The sequence below is a fragment of the Camarhynchus parvulus genome, chromosome 2 (genome assembly GCF_901933205.1).
Source record: "Camarhynchus parvulus chromosome 2, STF_HiC, whole genome shotgun sequence".
Classification (NCBI taxonomy): Eukaryota; Metazoa; Chordata; class Aves; order Passeriformes; family Thraupidae; genus Camarhynchus; species Camarhynchus parvulus.
This window is the reverse complement of record NC_044572.1, coordinates 5,491,490-5,506,881: the sequence shown is the minus strand read 5'-3', so window position 1 is coordinate 5,506,881 and position 15,392 is coordinate 5,491,490. Positions and strand designations below refer to the sequence as shown.

General features: G+C 39.5%; 1 protein-coding gene across 1 annotated transcript in view; it reads right to left on the bottom strand.

Annotated features, from left to right (window-relative positions):
* Positions 1-15,392, bottom strand: part of LOC115917272 (sodium channel protein type 5 subunit alpha-like) — a 42,213-nt gene that overhangs the window by 12,485 nt on the left and 14,336 nt on the right. The window contains exons 6-17 of the mRNA XM_030971094.1: positions 15,288-15,379; positions 14,357-14,560; positions 11,725-11,782; positions 10,914-11,055; positions 9,647-9,844; positions 8,162-8,344; positions 7,007-7,387; positions 6,137-6,266; positions 4,115-4,353; positions 3,633-3,833; positions 2,521-2,874; positions 405-815 (exon numbers count right to left, since the gene is read on the bottom strand). Of these exons, the coding sequence (XP_030826954.1) occupies positions 405-815; positions 2,521-2,874; positions 3,633-3,833; positions 4,115-4,353; positions 6,137-6,266; positions 7,007-7,387; positions 8,162-8,344; positions 9,647-9,844; positions 10,914-11,055; positions 11,725-11,782; positions 14,357-14,560; positions 15,288-15,379 (2,593 nt within the window). The remainder of the gene's footprint in view (positions 1-404; positions 816-2,520; positions 2,875-3,632; positions 3,834-4,114; positions 4,354-6,136; positions 6,267-7,006; positions 7,388-8,161; positions 8,345-9,646; positions 9,845-10,913; positions 11,056-11,724; positions 11,783-14,356; positions 14,561-15,287; positions 15,380-15,392) is intronic.

Sequence of the window (15,392 nt, the reverse complement as noted above, 5' to 3'; positions counted from 1 at the left end):
CAATTCATATTCTGAATCCACGTTCTGTACACAGAACATGTATTTTTGCTCTTTTGTGCAAATAATACCAAAACAGTTGACATCATGCATAAATATTTACATTAAAAAATACAAGTTCACCAAGGACTGCCATAATTATCTGTGTGCACCACAGCACGTCAGCTAGAATTCCTGCAAAAAGTTTATTGAAAACCATGAAAGAATCTTGATTTTTAAAGGCTCCAAGTGATGATTTACCCTTGTTGTAAATATTTTAACTTTTGGCTCTAGTTCAGAACTTTCTGTAATTCTCTGGAAATGGATCAACATCTCCCACCCTGTTCTGCTAGAGACTCTTCTCCCGCCCATCCCTGCCTTCATCTCTGTCATTCTACTGCTCCAACCGAAATGAAGACATCCATTACCTGCTTGCTGCATTCTGTGTCAGTAAATGTGCTCAGTTTATCATCATCTTCAAAACCCTCACTTGTATTCTCTGCCTCAGCAATAGGGACACAGACAAATACGTTGGGGTTTCTGTCTCCGTTTTTCTCAATCCATTCATTATTGTAATTCTCTTGACAACTCTTTGGCTCTTTCCTCTTGAACCCAAGTGAGTTCTGTGCAGTCAATTTGATTTTCTTCTTGTGCACTTTCTTTATGTGCCTGAGCTTCCTGCAGCAGGCATCCCACGTCACGCTCTTGAAAAAGTGGAATGTCTTGCGGATCCGAGCGAAGGCAATCCGAAGGTTGTTCATCTCTCCATCATCCTCTGTTGTCTGGAGACTGTCAGCACTGAAAGAGCTCAGCAGCAGTGCAATGAAAAGGTTGAGAACCTGAAAGAAATTGAAATAATAACAATAATAATAAAAAAATTAAAGTCTGGAGATTAGCATTGGAAAATCTGAATTTTAACTTTGAAGAACACAGACGCTACCAAAGTTCTGTCTCTCCTGAGCAAACCAAAACAAGGTGATAAGGAAATGGCAGCAAATGATCACATTGTGATTGATGAAATCAACTTCTCTATCGGAAATTTGAATGTTCCCATTCCTCTGTTCTCAAAAAAATGTAATTTAAACTACAAGAGAAAACAGATCTGTGTGCCAAATGCATTATTTGGTGAAAGCAACTTTTCAAAGGTTAAAGCAGTAACATTGACTCATGTCCTGTCAGTTTAATAATTGTCTCTTCATTCTTCAAATTAGAATTAAATCAGGCCTCGTTGGAGTTACTTCCAAAATTCTGTAAGATCAGATTCAGGCCCAGAAATTTCCTCAAATCTGCCACATCATCACAAAAATCAAAACCAAGAGAAGCTCGAATTTTTAAGTACCTTCATATAAAGGAATTTTTAAACCTCCATTTGTTTTGGTTTTTTTGTTTTTGTTTTTGTTGTTGTTGTTGTTTTCTTTTAAGGGAATGTGAGAATTTCATTTTTTCACTAGTATTTTGGTTACTAATGGGATCTTTGTATCTTAATTTTTGTCATGGCAGAACTGGGCAGATAACACCCCCGAGCCATCCAAGGACCACAGGCAGTGGAGAATATCAGCTCTCCAGAGATCAGTTTGTCTCATCTGTCTTACTTATTGACTTTAGGCTGGAATAAATCTCAGTCCCAGATACCTCTCTCTGCTTCCTTGGACCATAAGAAAGCCTGGACAAAAAGTGGGGGCTAAACACTTCATTGCTTGACAGTTAACATTAAATTGTGATATAAATCTCACTCACAGCATTTCATCACTGGCATCAATCCTTGCAGTGTGGAACGGACAGGACATTAAATACATATTTAGGATTCAGCCACAGAGCAGAGATTTTCCACAAAGGTCTGCCTAGAGTTAAATATGTTCAGAATTCTTTTTACAATTAAGAGAGGCTTGGCATATGAATGAAGGATATGAGGAACAAAGTTACTAAAAGAAGATATTTATGATTTGGGCATCAAGAAAGGACAGCTCAGGACCGAGGAAGGCAGGCTGTCCCTTGTGTCCCAGCATAGTGTGTTGAGGCTGTGTAGGTTATGCCATTGAAAGATCTAGCTCTTGGATATAAATGTATCTTGAGATGCCTAAAAATGATCCTGATTTCTGTGGTAGCACTGTAGATTCTGCCATTTGCTGATAAAGAATTCAGTACTTGCATGAGGTCTTAATAAAATAAATAAAATTGATTTAGAGAGGGACTTAAGCACTTGGCCTAATTAATTCAAGCAGGTGAATTCAAGCCTCACTGATTATTTACATCCAAATCCCAAGACAGAGAGGAACTTAGCTGCCTGTGGTGTATTTACTGCAAAGGTGTTTCTTGTCAATTGCCACATGGAAAGGTCAAGTGGTGCTGTGAGCAAAGCTCACAAAATGGAAAAATACAGACAATGGCCCAAAGGTAAAAGGAAAAAGAGGATTTCACAGACTATAACATACATAAGTAACTTTTCCACCTGTTTTTAGGGAAGCTACCTTTTGCTGTCAGAACAGGCATTAACTGGAGTCCACCACAGACAGGATGAAGAGAGGAACACATTGCGAAACTTACCACTAAATTTCCTATCACCATGACCAGCAGAAAGACAACAAGACACATTGATGGTTCAGCAACCACCATGCAGTCCCACATGGTCTCAATCCATTCTCCACACAGAATTCGGAAAACGACGAGGAATGAATGGAAAAAGTCCATCATGTGCCAGCGTGGCTTGCCGTCTTTGCTGATTTTGTTGCAGTTGAGCGCATAACTTCTCCCAAAAAGTTGCACCCCTACTACAGCAAAAATGAAAATGATGATTCCCAGGACGAGGGTCAGATTACTCAGTGCTCCCAGGGAGTTACAAATTATTTTAATTAGAGTGTTTAAAGTTGGCCAGGACTTTGCCAGTTTGAAGACCCTCAGCTGCGTAGCAACATAAAACATAGAGTTAGACATTGGTAGAGATAAATCATCTTTGCACCATGCAAATCCTACAACAACCAAATTACTGATATTCTGAACTATTCCAGCAATGCAACATTTGTGGTACATTAATACTTTTAAAAAAGTATTTATAGATATTTTTTTCTCGCTTGGCTGGGCAACACTGCAAACATAAACTAATCGCCTCATAAAGGACCAAACTAACTTGAGACCCTGATAAATGCAGGCAGGTGTCCATGCAATTCTCTTGATGTAGATTATGGTGCTTAATTTACATTTAAAGCAAAGGACCAAAAGCTCAGGGACTGCTGCTGTAGCACTTTGAAAAGAGTCTATATTTTGATAAAGCAATTTAAATCAGTCCCAGGTATATGAAGTGGATACCTTAACATAATTTCACATCTCTCTTTAAATATTATTTATTTTTGTTTGTACTCGGACACTTTTTTTCCTAATATCCTGTGCTAGTTTTTAATTATTTGTTTCATTTTTATAACATGTCCATTCTGGAATATTTTTCCCTTTGAATATTTCTCAGTGAACACAAAAGAAATATACTTTTTAAACTCTGACTCTAACGTCACAAGGAGTTTGAGTGTGTTTCCTAAAGCCAAGTTAAGGAAGTAAAAATAATTGAGATTAAAAAAAAATAATTTCTTGCCTCCTAACTGCAGAAGTATTCTGTATTAAATTCACAAGATAAAGTTTCATACAACTGAGCATGCATGAAGCATTACCAGTCTGAAGGATCGTAAAACTGACAGGGTTCCTCCTTTTCCCCTTTCTTTCTTGCTTTTGTGTCTGGGGAAACTCAGTTCAATTAAACTTAGTGTGACAATGACACTGTCAAAAATATTCCAGGGCTGCTGAAAATAGTAATAGGGATCTAGAGCGATGATTTTTAAGATCATTTCTGCAGTGAAGATTCCTGTAAAAACCTGCGACAAGGAAACAGTAGCATCAGCCTGAAAGTAGCCATGAATTACCTCATCTCTAGGTCACCTTCCCTCAAATAACATTCATGGACAGGTTAATAAAACCCATGTTTATGAAGTCTAATGCACTTTTAATTAAAATGGGAGGATTGTTTTCTGCCTTCTCAGGAGCACAACAAACTGTATAAAAAATCTGGGAATTGTCTGTATTAGAAACAAGTGAAAACACACATCAGCCAATTAATTAATTCTATAAAAAGCCACATAGCTGAGAATTTGCTTACCAAGTTTCCTATTTTAAGCATGTATTTAAAAGTAGGTGACATGTTATTGTGCTCCAGTGCCATGAACAAAGTGTTCATCACAATGCAAACTGTGATGGTGAGATCAAAAAAAGGATCCTTTATGAAAGCAGACACTTTTTCCTTGATTCTCAACCAAAGTGGGCAACAGTCCCAAATTAGATACTTTAAAGCAAAGTTCTTCAGGCGTGGTGGGCATTTCTGCTGAGCTTCTTCATGTTCTAAACAAAAAAGAAAATCCTTCTATCATTATTTATCACTGAGCAAGATGATGAAATAACAACTTCAAGCATTCAAAAGACCAGAGAAGGAAATCTCTCATCTCTCACAGAGCCTCCTTGCACTTTTTACCATTCATGTGGTTCTTACATCAGCCGATAAACGGGAAAATGAAAATTTAGAGAAAATGCCAAATTCTTTTGTGAGCACTTCCTTCAAAAGCCTTTGGAAAGGGTTTTATTTGTTTCAGACTGGTACTAAAACCATCTGGCAATGCAGATATTTGTAATGCAGGCCCCTCACCACAGCTTCTCATGCTCTGGCAGGACAACAGAGCAGCTACAGCACTTCCCACCTTGTCCTCACATGGGTGTCTCGGAATACATCTCTGTCACACCCAACAACTTTCTGTCTCCCTAGACCCTCAAGGCTGTTTAAAGAATCAATGATAGACATGGGAATTCTGACTCTGGCAAATCCAAATTGCCTGAAATTTGGCCTTTGGCCTTTTCTATGGGAAAGATCACACCCACCATTTTCCAGCAAGCAGAACACATCTCAATTTTCCTCAAGTAGAACTTGGGACAGAAGCTGTTTTGTCATTTTCATCTTTTTAATCAAATCTGAATCTCATAGCTTTTTTTTTTCTTATCCATTAATATTAATTAGCCCTTCAAAATACTTTTGACCCAGCTTAAGTCCTGTGCAAATTCATTGACTGACTGGAACTAGCTTTAAATACAAGCACAGTAGGAATTACTCATCTGGTTTTCAGGGACCTGGAAGCTTTTCAGAAATAGATGAGCTGGGTCTGACTCATATCCTTTTCTTAATTGGCTCTGTCCTTATTTCTTCTCTCTGTTTAATTTTCATTTCTTCTCCCCCAGGCTCAATACCTACATCTGCACCCTACACCACTTATTCCAGAGTGATCACTTTGACTCAATCCTCACTCCAGGTCTAGCTCTTGTCTTCCACTAGAGCTACAAGTCCTGTCCCACCCCAGCTCACAGCTGAAACTGTGCAACACAACCCAGATCTTTGATGAATTACACTGCAAGGCAAAGCTCGACAGATGTGTTGCAACCGTGATTCTCCCAGGAAAAAAAAATCTTTTAAAAAATTTAGGAAAGGGACCTTCCTGTCACAGGTTCAATCCCATACTTGTGGTCCAAGAACTGGTGGTAGAGCTCCTCAAATGGGCCAAAAGAAAACAAAAGTTCCTCATCCTGAATAACTTGGACTGAAATTTTTTCAGCAAGATCTGCAACAAAACTATCAATCATCAAAATTACTGTCACTGATTAACTCCCACCAAAAATTCCTTGGGAAGGTAAATTAAAGGAATAAAATTGTGACGCTAAGTATTCAATATCCAAGAATTGTCACAACTAATTTTACTTGCATAATCTTGTTAATTGTTGAATTGTGCATGCCTGTGAATCCTCTGAATTCTGCCACTGACACAACAGAAATCAGAGGATCAGAAGAAGAAAAGTGTCCCACTCCTGCAGGTCAGGTGATCAGAAATATCTTCCACCCATTCTCACTCCAACCCCCTTCACTCTCTGCCCTACAAAACAAGCTTTTACAATAGGCAAAGAATGTGTTCCAGTACACAGAGACTGTGTGACACCTTATTTTTCTAAAAAAAAAAATCCAAATTAACAATGAAATTCCTAACTACATGCCTACAAATCCCTGCTAACCTTTAAGAACTATGTTGTGTTCTTTCATGGCAGCATTACTTTAGGGTTGAAATAAACTTAATGAGGAACCACTTACCCTCCAAGACACTGGTAATTATGCTGACTACACTTGCTGCCCTTTGTCTCTGAAGAGCCTCATTAAAGTACTCCACTGACAGATGAGGAGGTAAATTCATCATGCTGCTCTCATCATGCACAGCTGGCTGCTCAGAGAAGGAAACACGATTAGGGAGATACCACGGGAGTGAAATGAGCCAGGATGTGATGATGGGTAACTGTGAGAGTTAATAGGAACAATGACAGGCAGCCAAATAAATGTACATTTTTACAAGATGTAATAGATGGTGAGATTGAAGGTCCTACTCTCTTATGGGGTTGCAGTGAATGGATCCTGCAAGCACGTAACATGGAGCAAACACAGCCCTGGAAATGAGTGTATGAGGGGAAATGGACCTAGGAATTATTCAAGAGACTAATGGAATAGGAGAGAGGTGAGGGATAAATAGGGGAAATTTGGGAACTTACAGGCAAAGCTGCTGCATGATGCTAAAGGGGCTATGAACAAAAAAAAAAAAATTAAAAAATCACTGGTATTATTCAAAATCACACCCCTGAGCAGCATTTGGGATGAAAAGGGTGCCTTGTAATTTCAGCACTAGGAATCTTTCAAGCTACGTTAGTACAATTAATGAATAGCAGAAACATAAGGTTTAGCAAAATCTAATTTTCAGGAAGCATCAGACTTGTTAAAAACCAGTTTCTACAGACAACTGAAAAATTCCCACATCAGCAAGCCTGACCTCACATCACTGTTTGCCATTAAGGTGAAACTCTTAAAACAACAACAACAACAAAACAAACAAACAAACAAAAAACCAACAACCCAACCCTGCCACTGACCGATAACCCACAATATAAAGCATATATATAAAATATTTTTCCTCACCAAATCCCCCTTTCCTGAGTCTTCCATGACCGGTGGAAGCACGGCTCCTTCAGAGGACACGGGATCTTGGCTGCGCACCCTGCTGCTCCCCAAACCCAGCCCAGGGTGCTCATCCAGGCTGCCCCCCTTGCTGCTCCGCGCGCAGTTCGGGGTGGCGGGGTGGGAGCTGTGGCCCCGCTGGCTCTGCAGGCTGGGGCGCCGTCCCATCCACGGCCCCGACAGGGACCGGCAGCGGGGTTTGTGTCCCCCAGCACCCGCGGTGTCCTCGTCACCCAGATCCGCTCCCGAGTCCCCCTCCACGGCGGGGCTTTGGAAGTTGAAGATGCTCCCATGGCTCAGCCGGCGCTTGGAGCTGGGGCCGTACACCAGGCCCACTAGAGACTGGAAGGCCAGGAAAAGCACAACAGAGAGAGCAGCGAAACATCACAGAGAAAATCTGGGGAAGCTCTAAATTATTGGAGCTTCGTAATGTTTACTGTCAACCACTGCAAGTCCAAAGCTCTTATCTGATTTAGATTTTTTTGGAAGGATTATGTTTAGATTCTCAATGGCAGATAATAAAACTGGTCCAGGAGAGACTGGAAGCCCAGGAAAAGCAAAACAGAGAGAACAGTGTAACATCACGGAGAAAATCTAGGGAAGCTGTAAATTGTTCAAGCTTCATAACGTTTACTGTCAACAAATGCAAATCCAAAACTCTTATCTGATTTAGATTTTTTGGGAAGGATTGTGTTTAGATTCTCAATGGCAGGTAATAAAACTTTATGAGCTGTGCCAGCTATTTTTGAGATAATACTTACATTTTATACTTACATTTTAAGTATGAAATTTTATACTTATATTTTAAGTATGAAATTTTTCCACAGAGAATGACAATATAAAAGCTAAGTTCTGGTAGTCATTCACTTTTTTTTATTTCTCTTTGTTATAGAAAATCTATTTAACTATTTTAACTTTGCTTTCATGCTCCATTTATAATACTTCCTTTTCAAATTAATTTTTTAATCTAATTCTTCTTTATCCCAACATTTGTTCATTTTAAAGACTTAAGAGTGATCTGTGTTTGTAATGGGGTTTTGTTTATGCTTTCAAGCCATTAATTTTAAATTAAAATTAGAAAAGCTGTAAGGATCTCAGATGCAGATAATAGATTACCAACTTTCGTTGACTATCTGCGAGTTGTGATTTGGGAAGTTCTTCTTCTTCTTCATTTTCTTCTCTCCCCAGTGACTTATTTCTCTTTTGCCTATTGCTCCTTTCCTTGATTTCTTTGGATGACAGAGAGGAGGCTTCAAAGGAGCTAAGTGACAGGATATCAATCCCTTTAATACCCAGTGACTGAAATTAAAAAAACCAAACATGGATGATATTTTTGCTAGGTACTTTGAGTAAAAGCAGAAAGAAAACACTTCTGTGCTCTATATTATTATTTCCTAATAACAATTTGTGTTTCACAAAACTTGTTAAAAATCTTCAAATATGTGATAATGCTAAAGGAAAGAGGAGAGAATTTCCCCAACATATGGAGCACTGAACAATTTGCTATTTGCAGTGTGTTATATGATTACAAGTACTGGGCCTGCCAGAGGCAAAATAATCACATTATAGCTCCTACTCCTCGATATGGCAAACTTGCTTACAATAAAAATGCTCAGTTTGAAAATAATGCAGTAGAATACATCCTTTCCCCAAAATAAATGTTCAATCTGTAATAAAAGTCTTTTTTTTCATTGGGGATCCTTGGGACTATATTCACAGTGGGGATGATTTTCCTTCCAATGCTGAATTTAGGTGATATTTTAAAAACACGGGAGTATCTTGTTCCAGAAACTTCTATGCTATTTAAGTTACCAAGAGACTTTTCATTCAACTACAATGGGTTTTGGCTCAGATGTTAATGCAGCAGAATTACTGTGTATTTTTTTGCTCAGCAGCCGAAACGACAAAATTGAATAAAAAAGAATTTTAAAAAAAGCTAAATTTTCTTTTGGAAGCTGCTGGTTGATGGAATTAAATACTTAAAGTAACATCAACCTTTAATGCATTTTATCCAGAATAACAGTCACTGATTCAGAGGAAACATACACAGCTGAAGGAGGAGTTGTTCTGCAGCTCCAGGAATCACAAATTTCAATAAGTTATCACTTGCTCCTGTTTCCATGAGTGGTTTTTATATACAGCTGTACACAGGGAGTGATGCTTTTTCTTCTGTCTGGGTGGGGCTCTGAGCAACCCGGTCTAGTGGAAGGTGTCCCTGTCCATGGCAGGGGCTTGGAGTGAGATGATCTTTAAGGTCTCTTCCACAGAATTCAGAGAATTCCCAGAATGTCTGGGTTGGAAGGCACCTTCAAGATCATTGAATCCAACCCAGCCCCAACAGCTCAACTCAACCCTGGCACCCAGTGCCACATCCAGGCTTTGTTAAACACACCCAGGGATGGGCACTCCACCACCTCCCCGGGCAGCCATTCCAGAACTTTATCACCCTTTCTGTAAAGAACTTTTTCCTAATATCCAACCTATATTTCCCTTAATGGAGATTTAGAATGTGTCCTCCAAACCTAAACCTGCCCTTCCAACCTAAACCTGACCAAAAACAGAACAATGAGACAAACACTTGCAAGTGAATAATTTACATACCTCTTGCTCCTTCTGCAGTAATTCCATAGCTTCCCGAAATTTCCTTTCCTTTGCCTCAGTTTCAGCAATGGTGGCCTTGTTCTGGTCCTCGTATGCCATTGTTACTACAGCCAGAATCAAGTTGACTAGATAAAATGAGCCCAGAAAGATGACCATCATGAAGAAGACTACATACACCTTCCCAGAAGCTCTGAGGGTCTGCAAGCAACACACCCCAGAGATAAACATTACCACAAAAAGCACCAGGTAGGCTTTCAATGTGTCTCTGAAACACAATGTGTCTCTTTTTCTTCAAAAGCACTGAGCTTCCTAGACACAATGCTTCAGGAAGCTTAAATGGAATTATAAATTTCTTTGCTGTTCTTCCCTGTCTTCCTCCCTCCTCCGATACCCTCACATTGTAAATCCCATTAAAACAATGGAGAAGGCATTTTTACATTTTTGAAGGACAGTACAGAATCCTTTTAAGACTTTTTTCCAAGAGCAGGGTGAAAGAGCTGGGAAGCACTTCAGCATTGCTTTTCCAGGAGTCACAGGGAGAGGGAAGGCCCATGGAAGACTACACCACCGGCTCTGGACATTCCCCACAAGTTAGGGTGAGAAGAAAGGAATGATGGGAGCAGTTATGCAGATTAAGTTATTCCATATAAGGTGATGTTATGCACCCTGCTTTCTGATTGGTTAGTCTTGTGTTCTATACAAGGTATGGTTTCTGTCTCTCTTTGTTCTTTGGTTCCCGGCCCTCTATATCTAAAGTTTGTGTTTGCCTCATTTCATAGTTTTCTGGAGTAGCTCCCTACAGTGTACTGTTATGTTTTTGTTGTGCATTTATTGCTAGCACCCCTTTTATTTTCCTTTATTAAACTTTGATTTTTTGACCACTCCTGTTGTACCTGTCCCTATTTTAGTCACTGCCATGCTCCCAGCCAACCCTGTCCTGGGGTTGCACCTGCCATTGGTAACAAGGGTTCATCCAGCAACACCCTCACAGATGAATCATTGATTGTACATCCCATTGAGACAATCAAGGAGGCATTTTTACATTTTTGAAGGACAGTACAGAACTCTTTTAGGACTTTTTTCCAAGAGCAAGGTGAAAGAGCTGGGAAGCACTTCAGCATTCTTTTTCCAGGAGTCACAGGCAGAAGGGAAGATGTGGGCTTGATGACTTGCAGCTATTGCTTTTATTTGAGGTTTCTTGTCCTCTCTACACATTTTCTGCTTCAACTAATGAAGATCAGTTCTGAGCCATGCACAAAACTGGTACCTGTTGGTACAGACGCTCCCAGTAGTCTTGGGTCATCAGGCGGAATAAGGAGAGAAAAGCCCAGCCAAATGTATCAAAACTGGTGAAACCATAATCAGGATTTGGGCCAATTCTACAGCATTTATAGCCAGGAGGACAGTCCCTAGAATTAATAACAAAAAGTGGAGCTCTTAAAAATGTGCAGATTTCAAGGAAAACTTCAGCTTTATGTAAGAGCTCTGATTATGTTTCAGCTCTGCAGTTCATTAGACTGCAAAACAATTTTCTACTTCAGGTAGTATTAGCTGGAAGGAGGGATGGAAAAAGCAGCACCCACAATCCAGAAACACAGGAAGAAGACAGGCTGGAGTAGACCACCAACCCAGGACAGCCCCCTCATCACCAGTCCTCATCCCCTGCCCCTTGCTGCAAAGCAGCCACATCTCCCTCTCTGCCCAAACCTGCTCTCCAAAATTCTTTTTTTGTTTTTCCAGTTTAATGCTCATGAGCCTTCACAGAGAGGAGTGTCTGTCCTGTGCTATACCTCAGATCTTTCACATTTTCAGTTCTCTCACATATGCATGGGAAAAAGGAAAACAACACTTCAGGAAAGTCTAAAAGACCAATTAGATCTGAATAAGCCAACTGCAAGTTCATATTTCATTCCCTACAAGAATTAAATTATCTGACTGCTATACTTTATTTTCTGTGTTCCTGTTTCTGCATTCAAGGAAAGCTTAGAATTTCTGCTTTTGTCTCACATGACTGAGCAAATATAGGAGCACTGAGGCAGAGAAAACTTCCAAGGAAGAAATAATCTTAAGTCACTCACCCAGCACCATGACCACACAGCAAAATATCCACAGTACCATTTTTCCTAGCAAAGTCATCTATTTAAAAAAAAGGGGAAAAAAATTAAACCCAGAGCACTTTCTAGCCTGAATCCTCTATCATTTAATATTAGTAGTGATGAGTAACCAGTGACCTGTAAGAGTGAGAGCACAGGTTTCCCATGCTCACATTAACTGCACCAGATTGCAGGATGCCCTGGCCTCATTTATAAGCATGAATATGTGTATGCACGAATTTCAGACTGAAGGCACTCCTTTAATGCAGAATTTTTACAGTTATTATCTCTTCGGCTATGTCTGTATAAAGGAAATGAAGAATTGGAAGACATAGGCTCAAATGCAGTCACAGAATCCAGGAGTGGTTCAGGTTGGAAGGGACTGTAAAACTCATCTCGTTCCACCCCCTGCCATGGGCAGAGACACCTTCCACTATCCCAGGTTCCTCCAAGCCCTGTCCAACCTGGCCTGGGACACTTCCAGGGATCCAGGGGCAGCCACAGCTTCTCTGGGCACCCTGTGCCAGGACGTCACCACTCTCTGAATAAAGAATTTCTCCCTAACATCTAACAGAAATGTTTAACCAACCCAATATTTGCTAAAATATTTTCCAATATTTTTAAATGTTGGCACAAACTGGCAGAGTTCTGGCCTGTAGCAATTACCCCTCTCCAAGAATGTGTGCAAACATTGCTAGGAGTAGAACAGACCACTTCTGTTCCCAATGAACAGCAAAAAGTCCAGTTCTGAGGGGGAAGAAAGAATATTTGGTTGTGTGAATATCCACCACTGCAGAGCCAAAAGGCAGCTCCTAGCCCTGCTTAGCTGAGAAATGCAGATTTATCCATTAGGATGCTGGAGCTGTGCCCTTTTTGAACTCTTCCCCTCTTTCTCTTAGCATTAGTTACTCTGTTATCAGCAGAATGAAAGTAAAAGCTTTAGCTAATAGCCAATTATCTCCATTAAGGTGGGGATTTATTATCCCAGATGTAAGGGAGGTCTCACATGTCCCTGGTGCTTCTCAAGCCTCTCCTGTGCTCATCAGATAAGTCAGCATGATTCAGAGCCACCAGGAACCTTTGATATCAGCTCTGCCATACCATGTAAATGCCCCATAAAGGAATTAATCCCTATCTGAGCTACTTTCCACTGGAATTTTGCTCAGCTCCCCTCCTGCAAACTGAAAAAAAAAGTTTAAAAAAAAATTCAGCAATTGAACTTCAGAGAATCACAATAACATATAGTTCTCCATGTGGGAGATGGGAATTTCCCACAAAATCAGGAAAAAAACTGTCCATAAAAGTATATAAAAATAGTTTTATAGAAGACTGGGCTTATAGGGCTGTATATCCTAAATCCTATAAAAAAGTCATCTGCCAAGCATTAAACCTGTCTGGGCTCTCCAATTCCTTTTGGCATAGGGTTTGAACAACACAAAGGTTGTGAAGCAACCCAGATTTTATATTTCTCGAGCTGTTTTCTCCATCTCATTGTGTTTATACAGCTTCAATGTTCTGCATATACTAAAAAATAGATATTTTTGCTTCTTGTTCTTCAGCACAGAAAATCAGCATTTTCAGCCCAATTTTGTCTCGTCCATGGTCTCTGCTATGGTGTTCTAGTCACTGATTGATTCCTGCTCAAGTTTGCTTTCAATTATGATTTTTACAGCATTCTGTACATGTAAATGACTTGGTTTTTATGTGTGGTCTTTTGGTAGGAACAAGGAAAAAAAAAGGTTTTCCTCAAAAATCTTTTCTACACTTTCTTCCCCTGGACTGTGAAGTTATTGAAGAAATCCTGTCTGAACAAATCTCCCACAGAGAGTGTGGACAAACAGCAATTCTGGGTGACTTTTCATGCATTTCCAGAGTTCTCCTATGAAAATTCTTCTCTCCCTGTACAACTGCTACTGTGTCTGAACTCACTGGGATAGATTTTTTTCAGTGATCAAGCTTTCATATTTCTGGCACAGACATGGATTATTTTGAGTCTGGTTTTTTTCACATGTATTGAGTCTTCTCCTTTAACACAAGGCTTTGCTTTGCTATTCTGAATTGCATCTTACAGGTGTTCCTCTGAGAATGCTTTGATGCATTTTCAGATCTCTGCTCCATGGTTCCATCGCCAGCCTCAGCCGAGGTGTAAACATGAAACATATGTATTGTAGATATCTTATATAAGACATAAAATAAGATATATTTGATGTCAAGAAGTAAGCAATTTGACTTTTCAACAAATCCCTCTGTTTTAAGCTGAGGAGCAGTTCTCACTGAGCAGGAAAATGAAGATACAGGGGCTCTTCAGCCTGTAGTAAAAGGTGAACTTTGGGGAATTACAACAGAGAACGAGCTAATGCATGTTTCAGTTATTGTCATGTCATTCAGGGAAACAGATCTGGATGTTACTGGAAAATTTGGGAGTGCTTTTTCTTATAATGAAGGGAAGGGGTGCATTCCTGGATGCCTGCAAGCTGCTCTGGCAATCAGAATGCCATTATCAGGTAGTTACTCATCAAAACATCAATCAAAACATCCCAATTCACAGCAGTGATTATACGTGTGTGCATAGGTGTCTATAGCATCATCTAAAGAAGAATTAGGGAGAAAAAATTACCTGAATCATTAATAAACTCTTCATAACTTTCCCATGTTTTATTACAAAACTCTGTAGTGTTCCTGATACACTTTTGCCTGAGATTGCCCTTAAAAAGTTGGAGGCCTATGAGGGCAAAAACACTCAGGCAGAAAACAGTCAGGATCATCACATCAGCAAGCTTCTTAACAGACTGGATAAGGGCCCCTACAATGATCTTGAGCCCTAAAAAGACAATGTAAAAAGGAAAAAACAGGATGAAAAACTGAGATTCAAATATCTTACTTGATTAGAGTTAAAACAATGCATAAAAGCCAAAGTATAAGAATTACTGGATAGTATGTGGCAAATATATTTGAAATACAAGCATATCTAGGGTGAGAGCAACTAATATGAGAGAAATATTTTTTTCCTCCTTTCTTTGACCCTACAATTTTAAGATGTTCCTCTAATCCCTGAAAAATATGCATGCAAAGATGGCAAACCAGAGATTGTCTAGTTTTCTTTATCCACGAAAAGTAATATGCATAATTCAAATTATACTTCCAACACTGGTAATTTCTGAAGATTATATCCAATCTGAACCTCTCCTGGCATGGACTGATGATGTAAAATAATTAGTGGTAAAGAGTTTTCAATATGCAGAATTATTTCTGTGGAACAACAACACACACATCAGCGAAAAGCACATTCTGTAAAACTGACATTATAAACTCTGAACAGTATCTATAAAAGCATAATGAAAACAAACTATATTTGATATTCTTTCTAACACTTGATTCATTCTGGCTGGGACAGATGAACTGAGACACTTTTTGTGTGCACAAATTCAGCTGTGTCTTCAACTCATGAAAGACACAGGAAAAAAAATAAAGGCAAAAGCCAAAATTTTGAACGAAGCAATGAATGAGTTGTAAGTAGAAGAAAGCACTCAGCAAGTAAGATTTCTTACCTGGGACTACAGAAATGGTTTTTAAAGCCCTGAGAACCCTGAAAGTCCGGAGGACTGACACACTCCCCAGGTCACTGAATGCTCCCACATACCTGTAGAGAGCAG